Genomic DNA, 22,214 nt, shown 5'->3' on the forward strand with positions numbered 1-22,214 from the left:
TGCCATAACTGACTATATTGACCATAACTGGTGCGGGTCGGACCCATCACAGGCCACGAAGTGGGATGCCCTGAATGCGGTAGTGAGAGGCACATGCATAAGCGCTACATGCGGGGTTCGGAAGCAGCTCCAACGAGAGCTGCAGGAGGAGGAACACCACCTCTTGGAAGTACAGACCTCTGAAGCCCCTGACACAATGGGGAGGGATGGGGAACTTGACATCCGGGAACGCATCCATGACATTTGGGACAGGCTTGACAAATACACCCTCACACAGTACAGACAACGCCTTCATAGGGAAGGAGATAAATCGGGCCGTCTTCTGGCCTGGATTCTCCGGCGGGAACACGCCCCTGATGCGATTGTGGCTTTACGGGAGCCCACCGGGGGCCTGGTGCACTCCGAGGTGGGACTGCTGCGGGTCTTCAAATCCCATCTCCAGTTGGCGTATACCGCAGACCCCGCAATCTGCGAGGCGTCCTATATCCCTTACCTCCATGACCTGACCTCACGGTCTATCCCTAAACTGGCACAGAAGGCACTCGATGAACCCCTAACACTAGGCGAGGTACAATCCGCCCTGCAGCACCTACCACGAGCCAAATCCCCGGGTAGTGACGGGTTCCCTCCTGAGTTCAATCATGCATTCACGGGTACACTTCCCTGACTCCTGTTGCAGGTTTATCTCGATGCATTTGGAGTTCTCCCACCGAGCATGACACAGGGGGAAAATATGCACGATTCTAAAACCGGGAGGAGATGCCCATGAGCCCTCATCGTTTCGACCGATCACGATGATCAACACAGATGTTAAAATCTTATGGAAGCTCTTGGCCTCTCGATTAGCGCCATACATGACTCACTTGGTCCATGAGGATCAGTGTGGGTTCATACTGGGACGAAACACAGCTATGAATCTGCGACGGCTGAATCACATTCTGCATGAGGTGCGAGATCGGGAGAAACAGATGGTATTGGTATCCAGTGACCTCGCCAAGGCATTCGACACGGTGGACTGGGGATACCTTCTTGAGGTCCTACGCGCTGTGGGGTTGGGTCCCAAATTTTGTCGCTGGATTTGCATTTTGTATACGGCTCCCTGCGCGAGGGTAAAACCTGGGGGCACGAGGTCAGAAGAGTGGCCACTGGGAAGGGGTACACGCCAGGGGTGTACCCTTTCGCCTCCATTGTTTGCCCTGGCCGTAGAGCCCTTCACGGTCCGGGTCAGGACTGACATGGAACAGTGGGGAATTAGAGTGGGTGACACGAGTCATATTATTTCCTTATATGCTGACGACGCCCTGTTTTACTTGGCTTCTCCCCAGGACGCATTGCCGGTATTGTTGCGCCAGCTAGATCAGTTTTGAGAGGTCTCTGGATTACGACTTAACCGCGGTAAGTCCCTGATCTTTCTGTTGGCGGGACTGGCCTCAGTGCCCCTGGGGGATCGACCAGACCTCGAACTGCGCTGGGATACAGGTGGCCCCGACGGGGACACAGGCGCTAGCTCGGAATGTAGACCGTATAATCACATCATTGCAGCACTCAGTGTCATTTTGGAACACTCTTCCACTTTCGTTGATGGGCAGTTGGTCATCTCTAAGATGATGATGCTTCCTAGGAGACTATACGTACTCCAGAATTCACTTTGTCCGTTGCCACCACAAGTTTTCAAAACTCACACCACGTTACACACGTCTCTGCTCTGGGCGGGCCGGCACAGTAGGGTAGCTCTCAACACTATCATTCGCAGCTATGAGGAGGGCGGTCTGGAAGCTCCACGCTTCGACCTATATTATTATGCGGCTCATCTACAACATCGCGCACATTGGTTTACAGACAATTGGGAGAAACGCCTTCTCTCTGACCGGGTAGACACCCAGACGCTGCAGGAAGCACTGATGCAGGGCAGCGGGTCGGACACGTTTCTTCCCTATATCGTGCGACACACAGCCAGTATATAGCAGCGGTTTGTTGAGAGGGTCTTAAGAAGGGCACTCTTTCACAGGGAGCTCCCGATCTGGATACTGCCTCCTTCATAGACATGGGGCAATACATGTCCTTTCAATCTTGCAGGGAGGTTGGGTGTGAAGTTCTTGCCGACTTTTTTCCCAACGAGACCTTCATCACTTACGAGCAGGGGAAGAGAGCTTTGGCCTTGGACAGGGCCAATTCCTACACTTCCGGGGAATTCAGGATGTGGTGAAAATCACCTGGCCTCAGTAACCGGACATCCCACCACTGACGCACAACCTGGATATCCTACTTTCATGCGGTACAGGTCGCAAATTGATTTCTCTCCTGTACAAAGCTATGAAACAGGATTCCACCCCCGGTACCGCCATCCCGGGCTGCCTGGGAGAAGAATCTCACTACCCAGCTGGAAGAGAAACAATGGGCACGCATAGGCTCCCTCACTCGCACAGTTTCATGCAACGCGAGGTTTAAGTTGACACACTTCATCTTCTTACACTGCACCTAACCCCAGTATCCCTGAAACGCATCTCTAGTGACAGGGGGGATAGATGCCCTAGATGTGCTGCAGAGAAAGCGGGCTTTTTACACTTGGCATGTGATTGTCCAGTGGTCAGGCAGTTCTGGGTGGGGGTGGTGGGAAGGATTGTTGCAGCCACAGGCCTTCAGATGACGCCTGAACCCTTGCATTGTTTACTTGCATTAGTCCGGAAGCCCAAGAAAAAGAAACTCCCATATAAGCTCCTACAATTAATGCTGGTGCTCGCTAGGCGCAGAGAAGCTATAACTTGGATGGGATAAAGGGCCCCTGAAGTGCCCATCTGGCTTAAAGATGTCCGTGAATGGTCCCTAGCCGAAGAAGCCCACATGAAACTCACCCGAAGGGACGAGAAGCTGCAAGAAGAACTATTAGCTTGGCGTGACCTGTGTACCTCTGGGTTGGTGGAGGGGGAGCCCTCCTCGCAGGATACAACTGACAGCGAGGAGAGTGGGTTAGATATAACCAGTGGGTCTGATCCGGACGGGGAGCGAGAGGGTCGGCCCCGGTAATGTCCGCATGGGAACTCGGTGCCATGCCCGGTGTCCTTCCTCACTGTATTATGCTTGCAAATGATTTTTCTTTCCCCATTGTACCTTTCCCTCCCTGATGCTGCCTTTTGTCCTATATGCCATTAATAATGCCAACGATATGCCTACATACGCTGATCTGATGCCAATTTGATTTTTGTATTTGCAACACGTAAACTGAAAAATAAAGTTAAAAAAAAAAGAGGAAGAGAGGCTCCACCGTCTGGACTCAAAACGAGCGCTTTCCTTATATCTGGATCGCACAAAACAGTTCCGGGTGGATGACCAACTCTTTGTTGGCTACGTGGGCAGCAAGAAAGGTCGGGCCGTACACAAGCGGACCATCTCTAGAAGGGTCGTTTTGTGTATTAAAGCCTACTATTCTCTAGCAAAAAAGGAGCCTCTAGTGGGGCTACACACCCATTCCACCAGGGCGACGGCAGCCACTACTGCTTTGGGACGAGGAGTCCCTCTACATGACATCTGTCAGACAGCTACGGGGGCATCACTGCACACATTCACCAAACACTACTGCCTAGACGGCCAAGTCCGGAGAGACGGCTTCTTTGGCCGTTCTGTTCTCCAGGACTTTCTGGTGTGATCTTGATTTGCAGACCCACCTCTGGGGTTGGTGTTGCTGGGGTATCTATTCTAAGGTAAGGAATCTATAACTGTTTCTTTCAGATGAACAAGTTACTTACCTTCGGTAACGATATATCTGTAAAAAACATAGGTTAATTATAGATTCCTTACCGCCCCACCCATCCTACCCGTTCTGCGAACTGTTACTAGGGTTCAGGACATCCTTTCAGGGCCCTAGTTCTGTGCACCAGTGGTCAGTGTCTTGCATGGCTCTGCGTTTCTGGCGTGGAAAGTCATGTACAGACCTGACCACAGCGCGCGAGGGCGGTGTCTAAGTAGCTACCACAACGTCATCCCAGCGACCACGACGCCAACGACGGACGTGGTGCCGACCGACGCCACCTTCCGCCGCGCAATGGTACTGCTGCCGAAAATTTTCCGGATTCAGTCTGACGCCTGGGGGTAATTCTAAGGTAAGGAATCTATAACTAACCTATGTTTGTTACAGATATATCGTTACCGAAGGTAAGTAACTTGTTCATTTAGCATGTACTTCATCTCGTCCAGTTACATTTATTTAAGAAAGTTTAGTGTTGTTATTTATTTCCTTAGTAATGCTTAATGAATTCTGTGTTTTCTTATTGATAATGCACACCAAATGGGCCAATGCCTTTTATCTCATTTGTTTTTAGGTATAAGGGAAGACGTCCTGAGAGCCATGCACCACATGTTCCAAACCAACCCTCTGAAGCAGCCGCCCACTTCTACTTTGAATTGGCCAAAACTGTCCTCATAAAGGCAGGTGGCAATAGCAGCACTTCCATTTTCACCCATCCATCATCCAGTGGTGGACACCAGGGTCCTCATCGTAACCTTCACCTATGCGCCTTTGAGATTGGACTTTATGCGCTTGGGCTGCACAACTTTGTTTCTCCAAACTGGCTTTCCAGGACTTACTCATCCCATGTCTCCTGGATTACAGGTGAGAAAAAGTTAATGCACATTCTGAGTTTATAAACTCTGCGTTTTGAATTCATTCAAAGGTTCCACCATGCCTTACTGTTTGCACACACTATTGTTTATTCTACTGCATAAGCTTTTAGTCATTAAAGTTGCATGCATAACTCTTCTTGGGTTTTAGCTAACAAGCCAACAATAATCCCTAATGTTGTATGCCGATTCACAGGTTTGTAATCACAAAGCATAGTTACATTTTTATATTAATATCTACCTCCTCTATTCACTCATATCGCTGAAAGTATTTATGAGGGATGCATAACTTGTGTAGTGAGGACATGGGATTAACTGCAGGCATTGCTAAAGTTAGCGTAAGTTAGTAGATGCTTGGCTGCCATTTTGCCGCTTTTGCACACCTTACTACGTGGCTCTGTTCTCGTAAATACTCTGCTTGCGCTTTTTCACATGAGAACTGTCTGCCTTTCACTCATCTAGCTGTACACTGTACTCCTCGTCTGCACAGCGTGTTCAAGGTCGAAAAACAATGTATGCCGTTGATTCACTTGGGTCAGTCCCGCGCCCATAGACATATCATAGAACACAGCTGCGCTACTGAAACTCGGGTGCTTTTAATATGGCATTGTATGCGTGTGGAGGCACTTGGAGAAAATCATTCCAACGAAGAAGAGCTGTGTTAGTCCAGAGATGTAAATCCTTGCATCTAAACTTGGAGGTATGGGGTCCCCCTGACAAAGCCTAGAGGTCATAATTATAATAAACTAGCTCTTCGCACGGGGAAGGTGGTAAGGCGCTGTAGTCCTGTTTCCACTGTCATTATAATATGGTTTCCCCGTTCGTACTTTATGGAATTGTAACAATGCTGATTATATTGTTCCTATGCATTTTGCTACTAGTTTTGGCTTGTGTACTGCATTATAGAGCACGTTAGTTAAAATAAACATTTTAAACTATACAGTGTCTCTGTTTCCTCACGTTGTGGACAAGTACGAGTGTTTGAACGAAAAAGTGATCTGAAAGAAACACGTTAGTTAGATTCCTCACCTTAGAATATCCCTAGGCGTCAGACTGGATCCGGAAGATTTTTCGTCAGCAATACCCCTTGCGCGTCGCTAGGCGTCGTCTGCGGCTCCGCGTCCGTCGTCGGCGTCGTGCGCCGGAATGACGTCGTCGGAGTACTTAGACGCCGCCCTCGCGCGCTGACGTCAGTTCTTCTTTTTTCCGCGCCAGTAAGCGCAGATCCGGGAGAGCTACCCCTTTAGTCAATTTTTGACTAACTTTTTTGATCCTTTTTGATCGAGTCTCGACACCGGTGCCGGTAGGATGCCTGGGTTTAAAGCCTGTACGGACTGTAGCCGACTGATGTCGGTTACGGACCATCACCGCCGGTGTCTTTACTGCTTGGGCCTCGATCACGACGCGGAGTCGTGTTCGGACTGTAAGGCCCTGACCTCGACGGCTAGACGGGAGCGGTCCCGTAAGCTTCTCGAGATTCGCCACTCGGCTCCGCGCGCCTCTCGATCCCGGTCCAGGAGGAGGTCCAAGGATCGGTCGCGGAGCCGCAGCCGACGTCACCATCGGTCGTCGGGATCCAAGTCTTCGGGTAAGTCGAAGCATTCCAAGAAGTCCAAGAGGCGACATCGCTCTTCGGACTCCCCTCGCCGGTCGCGCGACTCGGTCGAGGGTCAGGGTGGTTCCACCCCCACGGCTCCGGCGGAGCCGCAGGCGCCGCGTCCGTCCCCATACCCTCCGGTCCCTGGAACTAACGCGACGCCGGCGGAAGTCAGTGCCTTCCTCTCGGCCATGAGGAACCTGGCTCCGCCGTCGGCGCCCGCTGGTGCGCCTTCATGCCCCGCGGACCCGACTGGGCTGCCTTGCCAGCCGGCGGCTCCGGCCCCGGCGCCGTTGACGGCTCCGGCCTCGACGCCGCAAGCGCCCGAGGGACCCGTTCTCGAGTCCCCGTCGACGCCGGTCGACTTTGTCACTCCTCCACCGGCGTCGACTCCGGTTCCACCCCCGACGCCGACGTCGACTCCGCTCGACGCCGGGCCCCAGTTTAGTCCCGGTCCGGGCCCGGCGCCGGTCCGGCGTCGATGGACGCCGAGATCGACGCCTCTAGAGACACATTTTGTCTATCGCCCGGCTCCGTTACTTTCTCCTCTACACCAGGAGTCGGATGATGGGGACTACTGGGAGGGATCCGAGGATCCTATGGCCGCTCAGGCCCAACTGTCCCAGGACTGGGCAGATGAACTGGGGGAGGCCAGTGGTCTGGATACCTCGCCAGACACTGGATTCATCTCTCCTCCGACTGTGGCTTCGGAGGAGGGTGCTGCTTTCTCCGTGGTGCTGCGCAAGGCGGCCGCAGCCCTTGGGCTGGAGCTACCTGCCGTGGCTGTGAGGACGAACGTCCTCACTGAGGTGCTTCAGTCTGCGGCAAGCTCCACTGAGCCTCTGCTGCCATTCAATGAGGCCCTCACTGACGTTCTACAGGGCACCTGGTCCAAGCCCTCCACAGTTCCTCCTGTGGACAGGAACGTTGCCAGGCGCCACCGCCCTGCTCCGGGCGACCCCAGTTTTCTGTCCCAACACCCTACCCCTGAGAGCCTGGTTATCCAGGCCTCCACCTCCCAATCCTCTTTCCCGACCGCCCCGCCGGACCGGGATTCCAAGAGACTGGAGCAGTTTGGCAAGAAACTGTTCTCTTCCCTTAGTTTGGGCCTGCGGTCCTTGAACACCGCTTGTCTCTTGGACCGTTATTCCCACTCTCTGTGGGATGCGGTGGAGGACGCGCTGCCCCTGTGTCCGGAGGAGGTCCAGACACGACTTACCTAGGCTCTGGCCGATGGGAGGGATGCCACGCGACATGCTATACGTTGTGGGCTTGACACCACGGACTCGCTGGGTAGGGCCATTTCCACCTCAGTGGCGCTTCGACGTCACGCCTGGGTGCGGTCCACGTCGTTTTCCGGCGATGTCCAGAGCACTCTCATGGACATGCCGTTTGATGGCACTCGCCTGTTTGGCGAGAAGGCGGACAGTGCGCTGAACCGCTTTAAGGACTCCCGGGCTACGGCCAAGTCCTTGGGCCTCTCGGCTCCGCGGTCGCAATCTTCCGCTTTTTGCCCCTTTCGTGGCCAAGGAAGGGGTGCCTCCTCACGTGCGCCTAGCCACCAGCCGCAGAACCAACCTGCGCGCGGTCGCGGACGTGGTTTCCGCCGAGGCGGATCTGGAGGACGACGAGGTCAGCCCACATCCACCCCGGCAGCATCCGCCTCAAAGCCTTCCTAGTCCGAGCTTTCAGGCCCATTCCACGCCAGTGGGCGGCAGAGTTCGCCATCACCTGCTCCACTGGCGGTCCATCACATCGGACAGGTGGGTGCTGCAAATCGTCCGAAGGGGCTACTCCCTCCCCTTCGAGACGACCCCTCCAGCCATGCCACCGCAGCACCACCGTATCTCGGGGGATCATTTGCATCTTCTCCACGAGGAAGTTTCCGCCCTCTTGGCCAAGGGGGCCGTCGAGCGCGTTCCGAGTCCAGAAGTAGGTCGTGGTTGTTATTCCCACTACTTTCTGGTTCCCAAGAAGGGCAAAGGGGGCCTACGCCCTATCTTGGACCTTCGGAACGTCAATGCCTTCCTCCGGAAGGAACGGTTCAAGATGTTGACTTTGGCTCAGGTTCTAGCTGCCCTAGACCCCGGAGACTGGATGGTAGCGTTGGACTTGCAGGACGCATATTTCCACATCCCCGTCCTGCCGGCCCACCGGCGTTACCTGCGGTTCACGGTGGGCCAAGAGCACTTTCAGTTTACCGTGCTCCCCTTCGGCCACACCAGTGCCCCTCGGGTGTTCACGAAAGTGATGGCGGTGGTCGCAGCTCATCTGCGCAGATCAGGGGTTCCAGTCTTCCCCTATCTCGACGACTGGTTGTTGAAGGCGGGCTCGCCCCAGACAGTCGTCTCCCACCTCCAGACTACGGCGGATCTCCTGCATTTGCTGGGGCTTTCCATCAACGTGCCGAAGTCACACCTGAGTCCCTCTCAGAAGCTCCTCTTCATCGGAGCGGTTCTCGATTCGGCGCAGTTCCGGGTCTATCCACCGGAACAGCGGGTCCAGGATATTCAGGCCCTGATCCCTATCTTTCGGCCTCTATCCTGGGTTTCGGTCAGGCTAGTGTTGCGGCTTCTGGGGCTGATGGCCTCCTGCATCCTACTAGTGCATCACGCCAGGCGGCGCATGCGGGCTCTGCAGTGGGACCTGAAGTTTCAGTGGGCCCAGCATCACGGCAACCTGACCGACCATGTCTTGATCTCGGAGGGCACTGCACAGCAGTTGCGGTGGTGGCTCACGGACCGCGATTGGGTCATGGGCAGGAGCCTCTCCCTTCCCCAACCGGAGCATGTCGTAGTGACGGATGCGTCCCTCCTGGGATGGGGTGGCCATATGGGAGAGGCGGAGATCAGAGGCCTCTGGTCTCCGGCGGAATCTCGTCTCCACATCAACCTGTTGGAGTTGAGAGCGATCCGACTTGCACTGAAAGCCTTCCTTCCCTCTGTCAGGGGCAGTGTCGTGCAGGTGTTCACGGACAACACCACCGCCATGTGGTATTGCAACAAACAGGGCGGGGTGGGATCGTGGACCCTTTGTCAGGAGGCTCTGCGCCTCTGGACGTGGCTGGAACACCAGGGCGTCACCCTAGTGGTTCAACATCTGGCGGGCTCTCTGAACGCCAGAGCGGACGAACTCAGCCGCCGGTGCATGATGGATCACGAATGGCGTCTGAACTCCGAAGTGGCGCAAGGTCTCTTTCAGCAGTGGGGAGAGCCTTGGTTAGATCTATTCGCCACCGAAGAGAACGCACAATGTCAGCAGTTCTGCGCGTTGGAATTTCCAAGGCGGCACTCGCTCGGCGACGCTTTTCGTCACGAGTGGAGTTGCGGTCTGTTGTACGCCTTTCCGCCTATACCACTTCTGCCCAGAGTGCTGAAGAAGATCAGGCACGACCGGGCCCAAGTCATCTTGGTGGCTCCGGATTGGGCACGAAGATACTGGTATCCCGAGCTACTCAGTATGTTGACCGATCCCCCGATACGTCTGCCCCTTCGGGAGGATCTTCTGTCGCAGCAGCAGGGGACGGTCCTCCACCCGAACCTGTCCAGCCTCCACCTCCATGCGTGGAGATTGAGCGGCGGCAGTTGATGCCATTTGACTTGCCTCCTGAAGTCTGTGATATCATTCTGGCAGCCAGGCGTCCCTCCACAAAGACGGTATACGCCTGCCGGTGGAACAAATTTGTGGCATGGTGCACAGCAAAGGCTGTGGATCCCCTTTCCGCCCCTCTTTCTGAGGTTCTCCTCTTTCTTCTTTCTATGGCCCGGCAGGGCTCTGCCCTGGGCACCCTGAAAGGTTATCTTGCTGCCATCTCTGCCTTCTTGCGGCTTCCTGATTAGCCTTCTCTTTTCAAGTCCCCTGTGGTTACACGCTTTCTAAAAGGCATTACTCACACGTTCCCTCCTGTCCCTTTTATAATGCCTCAGTGGGACTTGAATCTGGTCTTGACATTCCTGATGTGCCCTCCCTTCGAGCCTCTTCACAATTGTCCTCTTCGTCTTCTGACTCTTAAGACTGCTTTTCTGGTAGCCATCACCTCGGCTAGACGGGTGAGTGAGCTCCAGGCTTTATCTTCAAAGCCTCCTTTTCTGTCTGTTCATCCGGACAAGGTTGTCCTTCGGCCTCGTCCCTCCTTTCTTCCGAAAGTAGTGACTCCATTTCATCTTGGGCAGTCTGTCACCTTGCCCACCTTCTTTCCGCCTCCGCATCCTTCCAAAGAGGAAGAGAGGCTCCACCGTCTGGACCCAAAACGTGCGCTCTCCTTTTATTTGGACCGCACAAAGCAGTTCCGGGTGGACGACCAACTTTTCGTTGGATACGTGGGTGCTAAGAAGGGGAAAGCTGTGCACAAACGGACCATCTCTCGGTGGGTCGTTTTATGCATCAAAATTTGTTACTCTTTGGCAAAAAAGGACCCTCCTGTTGGGCTGCGCGCCCATTCTACTCGGGCCACAGCGGCTACTACTGCTTTGGGACGGGGAGTCCCTTTGCAGGACATCTGTCAGGCGGCGACGTGGGCTTCGCTACACACGTTTGCCAGGCATTATTGCCTTGACAGCCAAGTCCGGAGGGATGGCTTCTTTGGCCGTTCTGTCCTCCAGGACTTTCTGGTGTGATCTTGGTTCGCAGACCCACCACCGGGGTTGGTATTGCTTGGGTATCTATTCTAAGGTGAGGAATCTAACTAACGTGTTTCTTTCAGATGAACAAGTTACTTACCTTCGGTAACGATGTATCTGTAAGAAACATTAGTTAGTTAGATTCCTCACCGACCCACCCATCCTCCCTGTTCTGCGAACCGACATCTAGGGTTAAGGTTATCCTTTTCAGGCCCCTAGATTTTATTTTTGGCACCAGTGTCGGTCTTTGCATGGCTCTGCGTTCCTGGCGCGGAAGGCTATGTACAAGAACTGACGTCAGCGCGCGAGGGCGGCGTCTAAGTACTCCGACGACGTCATTCCGGCGCACGATGCCGACGACGGACGCGGAGCCGCAGACGACGCCTAGCGACGCGCAAGGGGCATTGCTGACGAAAAATCTTCCGGATCCAGTCTGACGCCTGGGGATATTCTAAGGTGAGGAATCTAACTAACTAATGTTTCTTACAGATACATCGTTACCGAAGGTAAGTAACTTGTTCTTCTTGTTCCTACGATTCCTGAGAGGTTCGAAGTGACATGTTCTATGTCTAATCATTGGTAGCTTCGCTGTAGTACGGAGAACGAATGAGACACTATAGCTAGTCGAATTGGTGCTCTGGGCACCGAGGTGGGTTTTTTGGTACACCACTACACACCGAGGTCCTGGTTTCCTGCGCATAGTTCTGTGTATGTGCAGAATCCCTGCAACATGGCGCACCTAACGTTTAGTCTGGTACTTATTTACGAGGCACTTTAGTAGTACTCGCGCTTGTCCACGATACCCTCGCTTCTGTTTTCCGGGAACAGCTGTGACAGCATAACCTACCTATATTGATGTTTTTATAGGTTTTTTCAAGCTTGATACAATTAAATGTTTTTTTAAATTCTTTTGAATCACTGCCCTATTGCACCGTCCCACATTAAGTTGTTATTCTTTCTTAGTCCTTATGGCTGATGTCGATATTGCCGCTCCGTCGTCATTTGAACACATAATGAATGCCTGACGCGGGTATCACACTTATTTTTGTAGTTGGAGCTGACCCAGCTTTCCACTTTGAGGTGTTTTATTCTTGGGTAACCTTTCCTGCAGTGAATGGAGATAACTTGTTCCATGTATACACTCCCACTGCAACACCTAATGTATATCGGCCTTATAGGACTCTCAAAGTTCCGATTTCGGCATGACAACACCGTATTTAGTTTCATGGCGCCCTACCCCACTCAGTGACTCCGGTCCGTTTAGGCCCTTTATCAATTCCGGGGGCCACTTGGCCAGTTTTGGCCAGGTACACACCACATCCACGTTATCTAGCAGTCCCAGTTGATGACCTGCGTGTCTTGCACACCTCCTTAATCGAGGTGCATAGGGCTCTAGTGCAATACGTCTCGCGCATCCTCCAGGTGGGAGCACCTGGGGTTGCTGCGCAACCAGCTAGGCCTTGCGGACTGACTATTAGTCCCATCATGGTTAATTTGGTTATGGGCAAGTATCCACAGAATAAGGATGATTTACCTTACTGGCTTGCTGAGACATTTGGCCATCTGGAAGTGGTATTTCCAAATACCACTCCTGTGGAAAAACACAGGGTTTTAACCATTAGTTTGCAGAAAGACTTGATACCCGAAGTAACCGATTGTAAAAATTGGGGTAAAGTGTTAGCAGCGGTGTATGCGAAGTGTTTTAGCACACCTTCTATGACTGTGCTCCCATCCGTGATTAAGCGTGTTCAAGATGAGCACGAACCGGAGGCGGCTGTGGAGTCGGGGGGTGAGGTTGGTTGGAGTGTTCGACGTGGTTGCTGATCTAATCCTTGTTTAAGTCAAGGGAGATGCAGTTAACTTTCAAGTGTCTAATGCTTTGTGCCTTGTCCCAGAGGACGATAAGCCCCGGGAATTACCTACAATTAGTGCAGATGCTTATAAGACCATTGGACGCAATTATTTGGGTGTCAAGCCGTTTGCTAGAATACCAGCACAACAGCAATCTCAGACGGGGCAGTCTAATAAAGACGACCATCCTATCTTTCCTAAAAAGAATTGGAAAAATAAAAAGCAGGGGAGGCAACAACAGAAACAAGGGTCGAGTACAGCGTCACCCGTACCCGAGACATCTGAGCACACTTATGATTTGCGCGACCGCGTGAGAATTAGGTCTCCTGACAGGTTTCAGGTTCCTGATCAGCGTTCTCATCGTTCTTCACAGGAAACATCGGGCTCACAGGCCGGTGGCGGGGAATGCCAGGATTGCGGCAGAGGTCGAGGTGCCCCGCAAGGTCGTGAGCAACCTAGTCAGACTGACGGAAAAGGGAAGAAAGACGAATTTCCTCGTCAGTGCCCACAGTTTAAGACAAAGAAAGTTGCAACTTTAACAGCGAGATATGCCACAGACGGTGAGGACCTGACTCCGGAACCTAACATGGGCAGTAACGCTGCTAGACAGCGCAGCGGAGGTTACCAAAGTGCGTCAAGCACTGCGTCCATTTCTGAACGCGACAGCAACTGAAACGTTCATCACTGTTGAAACGGCTGACACCCGAGTGGCACCCACTGACAGATTATATGATATTGTTCTTTATTTATTTTATTTTATTTGTGTATTTTATAGAGCGCACAGCTGCCCCAACGGGGCGTCCCGGCGCTGAAAACTTCTGGAAAAAGAAAAGAGGGCAGGGGACCTATCTTAGGAAGAGAAAAGGAAGGTCTTCAGAGATTTGCGAAAGACTGATTCTGATTGGCAGGTGCGTAAAGCTAGCGGGAGCTTATTCCAAAGCTGAGAGGCACAAAACTCAAAGGTTTTTCCACCTGCACGAACTCGTTTGAATCGAGGGGTGTCGAGAAAAAATAGAGAGTTGGAACGCAATGTCCTAGAGTGGGCATATGGTCGCAGGACGTTTTTCAGATGAGCCGATCCGGTGCCTTTTGAGGCTCGAAAGGCGAGCGTCATGGCTTTAAAGATACTCCTTTTAGCAATGGGTAGCCAGTGCAGTTTGCGGAGAAGTGGAGAGATATGGTGTCTAGCAGGAATTCTCTCCACAAGTCGAGCAGCAGCATTTTGGACTGTCTGACGTTTATGACATAAGCCTGCTGTGATACCAAGATAGAGGGCATTGGCATAATCAAGATGGGAGATTATCAATGCCTGGATCACAGTCTTGCGGCAGTCCGCGGGTAGATAGTTGATAAGGCGTTTAATGGTCCTGATTTTGGCGAAACAGGAGGCTGCAACGGTTTGTACCTGATTGCTGAAGCTAAGATGGTTATCCCATCGTACCCCTAGATTTTTCACCGAGTCTTTAGGGATGGGTGCTTGGCTCAGGTCGTCAGGCCACCACAGGCTGGAATCCAAAGGGGATGGTGAATTGAAGAACAGGACCTCCGTTTTTCCTGCATTAAGTCGGAGGGAGTTGGCGTCCATCCAACTAGAGATGTCCCTAAGACATGATTTCAGCGGATCAAAGGCAGAGACAGAGGGGGTGTCAAAAGTAAAAAGAAGCTGGATATCGTCAGCATAGGAGGTGGATGTAATCCCGGTCTGAGCGATTAGCTTGGCCAAAGGGGTGAAATAAACATTAAAGAGGAGCGGACTCAGGGAGGAGCCCTGAGGGACTCCCCATTTGAGTGGTCTGGCAAGGGAGGTGTAGGGAGGGGTAAAAACCTGCTGTGTGCGGCCCGAAAGAAAAGATGAGAGCCATCTCAACACGGTACCTCCCACACCCAGGTCCTCAAGCCTTTTCAGCAAGATCTTGTGAGAGACGGTGTCAAATGCTGCTGATAAATCCAACAGCACTAACACCGCCCTCGACCCCTGGTCAAGCGTCCACCTCACCGAGTCCGCCATTTCAATAAGGGCCGACTCCGTGCTGTGACCCGACCTGAAGCCGTGCTGGGAGTCGTGGAGAAGTCCATTGGATTCAATGTAGTTCGCCAACTGACAGTGCACCAGCTTTTCCAGAATCTTTGCCGGAGCAGGCAGAAGGGAAATGGGTCGGTAGTTGCTGGGTTGGTCTGGATCCAAGTTGGACTTCTTGAGGATAGGGACCAGAGAGGCATGTTTCCATTTAGCAGGAAAACAACCCAATCTCAGGGAGCTATTCCAGATGTGATTCAAGTAAGGGTTGAGTAGGGGTGCGAGTTTTTTGTATTGCTTGGCTGGCCAGGGGTCATTGGGTGAGCCTGATTTACATTTAAGTAGCTCTGCCATGGATTCAGCTTCAGAGATGGCTGCAAATTCGGTTAGAGTGGACGATAGAGGCGTAAGAGTAGTGGGTTTTTCTTCCCGTCCTGCTGTATTGAGGGTGGGGAAAGAGGAATAGATGATTTCTATTTTATCCTCAAAAAATTGGGAAAGTTTATCACATAAGGACTGTGAAGCAGGCTGGGTGCGGGTCAGCGCATTGGGGTCTGTAAAGGATCTAACTATGTTGAAAATCTCCCTTGCACCATTACTGGCGAGCATAATTTTGGAGGCCAGAAAGTGTCGTTTGTGCTCTACAATTAATCTCCGGTATTCTTTAAGGGCCAGTTTATACGAGATTTTGCTATCCATGGTATAGTTCTGTCTCCAGAGGCGTTCCAGGGATTTGCAGGAGGCCTTTTTCTGCCTAAGTTCGTCAGAATACCAGGGTGCGGAAGGTGCAGCCCTGTAGGTTTTAATGGGTTTAAGGGGGGCTAGAGCATCTAAGGCCTGCCTGACCCATGTGTCCAGGTGGTCGATTTGTAAGTTTGGATCAAGTGACGAGCAGGGTCGAGTATTTTTTAAATATTCCAGGAGCGTTTCCGGGGTAATGCGACTCCAGTTTCGACCAGATGATTTAGGAGTGATAACGGGTCGGATGTGACAGAAGATGTCGATCTCAAAAGGGATAAGGAAGTGGTCCGACCAGATGACCGGGATAGGGGGGGTCACCCGGATAGATGGTAGGTTGGAGCAGATCAGATCCAGAGTATGACCCGCTTTATGTGTGGGCAGGGATATTAATTGGACTAGGTTGCATGCTGCAAGCGTAGAAATGAAGAGATTACTGTGCGGGCAAGAGTCGTTATCAACATGGAGATTGAAGTCTCCTAAAGCAGTAAAATTAGCGTATCGTGTGCTAAGCTGAATAACATAGTCGGCTAAAGCCGGTAAGTGAGAGGAATTGGAATGTGGGGGGCGGTAGATGAGAATTCCAGAGCAAGAGGAGGAAGGGGAGAGTTGAACAATGAAAGGCATGCCTTCTATACAATCCTTTGGTTAAATGGAGGGAGGGTAATCGCCCATTTGGAGTTGTGAATTAAAGCGATGCCACCTCCCGGTGTGCCATTGGGTCTATTGGCACAGGTAATGTTATAACCCTCAGGTAAGGCTAGGGTGATTGCAGGATTTGTAGTGTCGTTCAGCCATGTTTCGGTTAAAAAGAGCAGGTCCCAGTTGTTATCACGGAGGGACTGCTAGATGTCAATGGCATGTTTGCTCAATGATCGACAATTGATCAGCGCAGCTCTGAGGGTCAGGGAGGGCTGAGCTCCATGGGTGGAAGGAGGGTTCGATGAGTGTATAGTGTTGATGGTATGGTCTAAAGCAGGAAGGGAAAAATTACAGACAGAGCAGGAACAAACCTCACTCCGAGCGTCTGAGGTAGGTAGCGGGCAGGTCCCACATAGGGGGGGTCTCGCAGACATCAATTCAGTCCGGGAGTATGTTACGGTAGTATGGCTAGTGAATCGGAGAGGGAGACCGGCCCCGGTCGCGTCCTGATCGCGGACGAGCGCAGACGAGCTTGTCTTAAGCGCGCCTTCGGCGCGCAATCGGCGCGCCCGCTGCGCTCGTCCGCTGCGCTTCCGGCTCAGGCACATATTAATGGAAGTGAGACAGAGGGAGAGGGCGTGGCCTCGGGGTGGGTGTGTCCCAGTGAGGGCGTGGAGAATGGCGGTCAACAAAGATCGTCAATTTCGCCCTGAGCAGCGCTCGTTGTGCTGTGCGAAGAGGAACCTGCACACTGCAGCGAGATAACAGAGAAAGTAAGTAAAGTGTTTTAAAAACGAAGTTTTCACCAATAGTTAAAATAATGATGTTTAGATCAGTCTGACTACTCCCGGCTGAGCCTCAGGAGGTTCCAGAAGTTAACTGAACTCAAACCAAGCAAGCGCGTCTTTTATTAACGCTTTGCAGGGGGCGTGGCCTCGGGGTGGGTGTGTCCCAGTGAGGGCGTGGAGAATGGCGGTCAACGAAGATCGTCAATTTCGCCCTGAGCAGCGCTCGTTGTGCTGTGCGAAGAGGAACCTGCACACTGCAGCGAGATAACAGAGAAAGTAAGTAAAGTGTTTTAAAAACGAAGTTTTCACCAATAGTTAAAATAATGATGTTTAGATCAGTCTGACTACTCCCGGCTGAGCCTCAGGAGGTTCCAGAAGTTAACTGAACTCAAACCAAGCAAGCGCGTCTTTTATCAACGCTTTGCAGGGGGCGTGGCCTCGGGGTGGGTGTGTCCCAGTGAGGGCGTGGAGAATGGCGGTCAACGAAGATAGTCAATTTCGCCCTGAGCAGCGCTCGTTGTGCTGTGCGAAGAGGAACCTGCACACTGCAGCGAGATAACAGAGAAAGTAAGTAAAGTGTTTTAAAAACGAAGTTTTCACCAATAGTTAAAATAATGATGTTTAGATCAGTCTGACTACTCCCGGCTGAGCCTCAGGAGGTTCCAGAAGTTAACTGAACTCAAACCAAGCAAGCGCGTCTTTTATTAACGCTTTGCAGGGGGCGTGGCCTCGGGGTGGGTGTGTCCCAGTGAGGGCGTGGAGAATGGCAGTCAACGAAGATCGTCAATTTCGCCCTGAGCAGCGCTCGTTGTGCTGTGCGAAGAGGAACCTGCACACTGCAGCGAGATAACAGAGAAAGTAAGTAAAGTGTTTTAAAAACGAAGTTTTCACCAATAGTTAAAATAATGATGTTTAGATCAGTCTGACTACTCCCGGCTGAGCCTCAGGAGGTTCCAGAAGTTAACTGAACTCAAACCAAGCAAGCGCGTCTTTTATTAACGCTTTGCAGGGGGCGTGGCCTCGGGGTGGGTGTGTCCCAGTGAGGGCGTGGAGGATGGCGGTCAACGAAGATCGTCAATTTCGCCCTGAGCAGCGCTCGTTGTGCTGTGCGAAGAGGAACCTGCACACTGCAGCGAGATAACAGAGAAAGTAAGTAAAGTGTTTTAAAAACGAAGTTTTCACCAATAGTTAAAATAATGATGTTTAGATCAGTCTGACTACTCCCGGCTGAGCCTCAGGAGGTTCCAGAAGTTAACTGAACTCAAACCAAGCAAGCGCGTCTTTTATTAACGCTTTGCAGGGGGCGTGGCCTCGGGGTGGGTGTGTCCCAGTGAGGGCGTGGAGAATGGCGGTCAACGAAGATCGTCAATTTCGCCCTGAGCAGCGCTCGTTGTGCTGTGCGAAGAGGAACCTGCACACTGCAGCGCGATAACAGAGAAAGTAAGTAAAGTGTTTTAAAAACGAAGTTTTCACCAATAGTTAAAATAATGATGTTTAGATCAGTCTGACTACTGCCGGCTGAGCCTCAGGAGGTTCCAGAAGTTCTGATTGAAGGTGACATAGAACGTGTGATTAAAGGGATTTTTTGGGAAAATCTGACTTCTTCATATGAAATTTTGTTGGCAGAGGCAGATTGGCCCCCACCTTTTGTTCAGGCCGCTCCAAGGGGTAAGGAGGTTAGACTCAAGTTTTTCACACACGTCTCCAAGGAGCAAGCAAAGGCTTTTGCGGAAGAGTGGGCTTTGGTGCTTGCTGTACCGTATGCAGGTGGGCTGTGATAGAGATTCTCGCCTGCATGAGATACCATTACGGTCTATGCCACAGCCACAACCCCAGTATCCCCTCCGGCGGGAAGCGAAAGCTCCAATTTCTGAGATTCTCAATCAATTAGAGTATCAAGGAGTGATTGAGGGGGGCGTGGCCAGACGCCTATGTAGGAGGACGGAGATCTCGGAGCTCCTCCGCGGCCTCCCTCGGTTCCATGTATCCTGAGTCGCTGGGGGAGATCCCTTCCTCCTCACCCCAGTAGGGAAGACCTGGTGGCTGCATAGGCGATCCGGCGGCAGCGGAGACGCCCTGGTGAGGCTGCGCGACCGATTGGAGATCGCGCCGCGTTGTTGGCCGGGGCGGCCCAAGATGCCAGCTGCGGGTCGCCGCTGAAGCGCCCGTCCTCTTCTGTGAATCGGCAACGGCACAGTGGCTGGCCCAGTAGTGAGGAGTCTGGAGGTCGGATCGGCGGCGGCGGCTGCGAGCAGGGGTGCCCGAGGAGCCTGGTGAGAGCGGCGAACAGCGGACAAGTGTGGCTGCTGCCTGACCCTAAGATGGCGGCTCGGAGCGACTGGCGAGGAGCGGGCCGCCGAGGACAGTGGTGAGCGGTGCGGCGCGCGAGTGTGGGCAGACGAGGGAGCTGTGGATGGTCACCTGGCGAGGACCGGAGCGTAAGTGAGGCCTGCTGGGGCTTGACTGCGGCAACTGGAGGTCTCCTATATCCTGGAGGTGTGTGGAGGTGCGACTTGGAGGCCCCCATTACCACTGTCACGCGCTACAGGGGAAGCGGACTGGCTGAAGGCTTGGCTGAGCGAGGCTGAGTGGTGCTGATCGGCGGTTGCCCCCTCCCATGGACTTCACGGTGGAACTATGGGGCTGCAGCGTGGGAGTTGCTAGCCCCGAAAGACACTAACGTTCCAGGGCCAGGAAGTGGTGGGGCGTGGCGGAGGTGCGCTGCAGTTGCTGCGGATGAACGGGGGCTCGATGAATGGGGGTGCGACCTCTGGGGCCTGCGGACAGTGAGCTTTGGAAGCCTGTGGAGTACAGTGGAAGTGGCTGGTTGGCGGGCCCTGGTGTTGCGGAGGAGGCGTGACGGGGGTCTTCGTCACCCCGAACTGGACAAGTGGAGGTGTGGAGTCGGGGCCTAGACCCATCAAGATTGTCGGACGCCGGTGTGGAGGCTCAGCCTTCCGGGTGCCAACCTGCTGTAGCGACCTCGCCGGCTGGATAGCCTGTTCTGTTTCGACTCTGCTGGAGTGGTTGCGCTTGAGGGACCCCTGGGGTGGCACCTGAGATGGGTCGGTCATCGAGGCGAAAGGGATTTGCGGTCCTTCAAGACGAGGAGGGGGAGCACCGGTCAGACGATGAGGGAGCCGCGGCGAGAGCCCCTGGTGCGGGGATTCCGGGCGGCCCCTCCTTGGCGGATATCATGCAGGCCATCACAGCTTCCCGAGAGGCCCTCGAAACAAAGATAGATACTATCGGAGTGGACCTGGCATTGTTGAAGGACGATCATAAAAAATTTAAAAATCGGGTGAAAGCGACCGAGACGACGCTGGAGGAGGTGCCGGATAGAATGACTGCCTTGCAAAGATCTATGGCGCAGATGGAGAGCAGAGTACGAACACTGGAGCTGCGTGCTGAGGATAGTGAAGGGCGTGCTCGAAGGAACAACCTCCGCATAGTGGGGGTCCCGGAGCGTGAGGAGGGGGCTGATGCAGTCCGATACCTGGAGGAATGGCTTCGGGCCGAGGTGGCCCCGGAGGGGTTGTCTCCGTTCTTTGCCCTCGAGAGAGCTCACAGGGTTCCGGTGAGGCCTCCCAAACCGGGTGCACCCCCCAGACCGATGGTGGTGCGACTGCTGCACTATAGAGACAGAGATCATATCCTGCAGAAGGCGCGGGAGAGGCAGCGATTGCAGATTGGCAACTCTAGGGTGATGATATTCCCGGATTTCACGCGGGAGGTTCAGAAGCAGCGCACCTCCTTTGTGGGTGTTAAGAGGAAACTGAGGCAGCTTCATGTTCCTTACGCGATGCTCTTCCCGGCGAGGCTGAGGGTGGTGGATGGGCCCCGCACGCTCTTCTTCACCACCCCGCAGGATGTGTGGAGCTGGTTGGAAACTCGCCTGACGAGTCCGGGCCGGAAATTGCCGGTGGCCGGTGAGGAGAGAGGATCTCCTGCCGCTGCGAGTCCGACAAGGGCGCCCACATTGCCGGATCCGCGCCTAGAACGGGACAGAGCTGTGCGGGCAGTGGTGGAGATAAGTAGGGGTAGCAGCAGCCCGGCCTCCGTTTCTTCTGGTCGAGTGAGGGGAGGATCAGAGGTATCCCCGGATGGCAGTACGACTGGGGATTCTGAAACTGAGCTCCCGGTGATGACCCCGCAGACGGCGGACTTGTTTGGCTGAGCGAAGACTGGAGGGCGAGGATGGTCGCTCTGTGCTGCAACCCGGGACTGATGAATGAGGGGGCCATGACCCATTGCGGGTGGGGGACTTGACCCTTAGTGACTGGTGTAGGAGAGTAGGGTCTGCTTTCTATGTTCACCCCCACTTTTTGCTTTTGCTTTACTGGTTTTCGACTTAGATGTGGCTGTGGGCCTGCTAATCAGACCCACAGCCCTGCTGTTCTCTCTCTAAATTAATACTATGTACTTTAGGTGCATAACCCATTTGGATAGGATCACCTTATTGGCCCCTGTACAGTGTACCCTAGGTACCCAGGGCATAGGTGTACCCTAGGCCTACCAGGGGCTGCAGCATGTATTATGCCACCCCTGGCCTGGCCTTCCATTTTGACACAACTGGCTGATCACTCAGCTGGGGCAAGGTCGTGTAATCACCCCTTGCTTAGGTGTAGTATTCCTATACCTAACTTACATATAGACACATGTGTACCTATCAGTCACTCCTATGGCAGGCCTTGACAATCCTGGAGGCAGAGTGCTTGGTAACATGTGAGATGGTGCTCTAGCATGAGCTGAGCCTGTCTGCAGCTTTCGGAACCTTGTCCTTATAGCTGTTCTATGATATAGCCTACCATATACTCTTAAAGTGCCTTATAATCTTAGACGGTTATGGTAACTATGGTTTGGCTTTATCAAAACATGTCGTGTAAGGTGTCTAACACTAGGGAATAATACCCCCATGCCATTTCTGGACATGAGAATATTATTCCCCCCGTCTAGAGGGAAAGACATGTTAAAATCATACTTCAACTGTTAGCCTCTGACCAAAGCCTCAGCATCACAAAATGGATGCTGCTGCCACGACACAAGTCTGACCTCCTGCAGCTGGGAGTGATCCCAGCCAGGGAGGCCTGGACAATAGGTTTCCTGCTTGGGGAGGTGCTAGCACCTCCCCAGACAGCCTTTAGTGTATTGGGGCAGGGTGGGCTGAAAGGAATGAGACATGCCTGGGGCACACAAGGTGTTCCTTGCATAGTCCAGTTCAAACCGGCGCTGGGGCACTCCAGCCCCAGCTCTGGCGCGAAACTGGACAAAGGGAAGTGGGTGTAACCACCCCCTCCCAGGTCCCACCCATAAGGCGTGACCTAGCAGGTATCCCAGCCCCCCAGATT

At 53.2% G+C, this 22,214-nt stretch overlaps 1 protein-coding gene across 4 annotated transcripts in view; it reads left to right on the forward strand.

Annotated features, from left to right (window-relative positions):
- Positions 1-22,214, forward strand: part of ZSWIM8 (zinc finger SWIM-type containing 8) — a 2,297,361-nt gene that overhangs the window by 1,745,008 nt on the left and 530,139 nt on the right. For all 4 annotated transcript variants that reach the window (XM_085603517.1, XM_085603518.1, XM_085603514.1 and 1 more), the window contains one exon: positions 4,317-4,606. In XM_085603517.1, the coding sequence (XP_085459643.1) occupies positions 4,317-4,606 (290 nt within the window). The remainder of the gene's footprint in view (positions 1-4,316; positions 4,607-22,214) is intronic.

This window comes from Triturus cristatus, chromosome 1_2 (genome assembly GCF_964204655.1).
Source record: "Triturus cristatus chromosome 1_2, aTriCri1.1, whole genome shotgun sequence".
Lineage (NCBI taxonomy): Eukaryota > Metazoa > Chordata > Amphibia > Caudata > Salamandridae > Triturus > Triturus cristatus.